The sequence below is a fragment of the Etheostoma spectabile genome, chromosome 9 (assembly GCF_008692095.1).
Source record: "Etheostoma spectabile isolate EspeVRDwgs_2016 chromosome 9, UIUC_Espe_1.0, whole genome shotgun sequence".
Classification (NCBI taxonomy): Eukaryota; Metazoa; Chordata; class Actinopteri; order Perciformes; family Percidae; genus Etheostoma; species Etheostoma spectabile.
This window is the reverse complement of record NC_045741.1, coordinates 7189785-7190908: the sequence shown is the minus strand read 5'-3', so window position 1 is coordinate 7190908 and position 1124 is coordinate 7189785. Positions and strand designations below refer to the sequence as shown.

General features: G+C 44.7%; 1 protein-coding gene across 2 annotated transcripts in view; it reads left to right on the top strand.

Annotated features, from left to right (window-relative positions):
- Nucleotides 1-1124, top strand: part of zc3h3 (zinc finger CCCH-type containing 3) — a 73037-nt gene that overhangs the window by 53828 nt on the left and 18085 nt on the right. For both annotated transcript variants that reach the window (XM_032525376.1, XM_032525374.1), the window contains one exon: nucleotides 21-90. In XM_032525376.1, the coding sequence (XP_032381267.1) occupies nucleotides 21-90 (70 nt within the window). The remainder of the gene's footprint in view (nucleotides 1-20; nucleotides 91-1124) is intronic.

The window sequence follows — 1124 nt, the reverse complement described above, 5'->3', positions numbered from 1 at the left end:
CCCCCGTTGTTTATGTGCAGGTTTCTGCGAGGAACGTGCAAGCAGGCCGACGGGACCTGCCCATTCTCCCATAAGTTGGCTAAGGAGAAGGTAAGGTGCTCCCACACACAACTTAGTCTTCCACAACTTAGTGTTATATAGTTTTTCATTGCAGGGTTCCAAGGCCAGGGCCGGTTCTGTGTGTACGTAGGTATACGAGGACAACTATTAGGGACAGTCATCGTGGATCCTATTTGTGTTCTTGGCACGGCTCCTTTTTCCATGATACAGGAAGGAGTGAGGCAAACTTTCCCTGATGCAGGGTTCAGAGAGAGGATCCCGGCTGCAGTTGGCCTAATCAACAAGGCGCAGTGACCCCCACTGACGGACTCTCAACCCCCCACCCACAGTCACTTCATGTTGCATTATTACACATCCTGGCACATTATCCCTTAACATTGCACATATTAGTATACTTTGGACATTTGCACATCCAGATTAATATTTGCACACCCTGCACAAAAGCATACAGCCTTAAGACAGTAGTATTGTACATATTTGTGACATTGTCTTTTACGTATTTTTTTGTCTTACTATTTCTATTCTATATTTATGGTACTTTGCTCTATCTTTTATTCCATATTTCATTTGATGTATGCACCAAACACACTGAGGTAAATTCCATGCCAGTGAACTGATTGTGTTTCTTATTGGTAGGCGAGCAGCCTGGCGGTTAGAGCTGGTGACTGAGGGTCACCTGTTCAATCTACAGAGCAGCAGATGTATTGCTTTCCCCTCGCTCGTCACGTCAAAGGGTGTAGCTGTGTGTGCACTGCTGGAAAACAAAAAGCTAATCAAATGTGTGTGTGAAGAACGGGTGTCAAGCTGGTTTGAAAACACACCAACAAGAAACGCGACATTGAATATCTCAACAACTAATCATACTGATATTTTGTGTGTGCGTGCATGCGTTTGCCAGCACTCTTGCTAGTCTAGGTGAAAGTGTAGCCATTTAAAAAGGGAAAGTGCTTGTTGGATTTTCTTCTTTCTTTTCCCTTTAGACAAACAACCCTAGAACAAGTGCTCTGCCTCAACCTACACACACACACACACACACACACACACACACACACACACACACACAC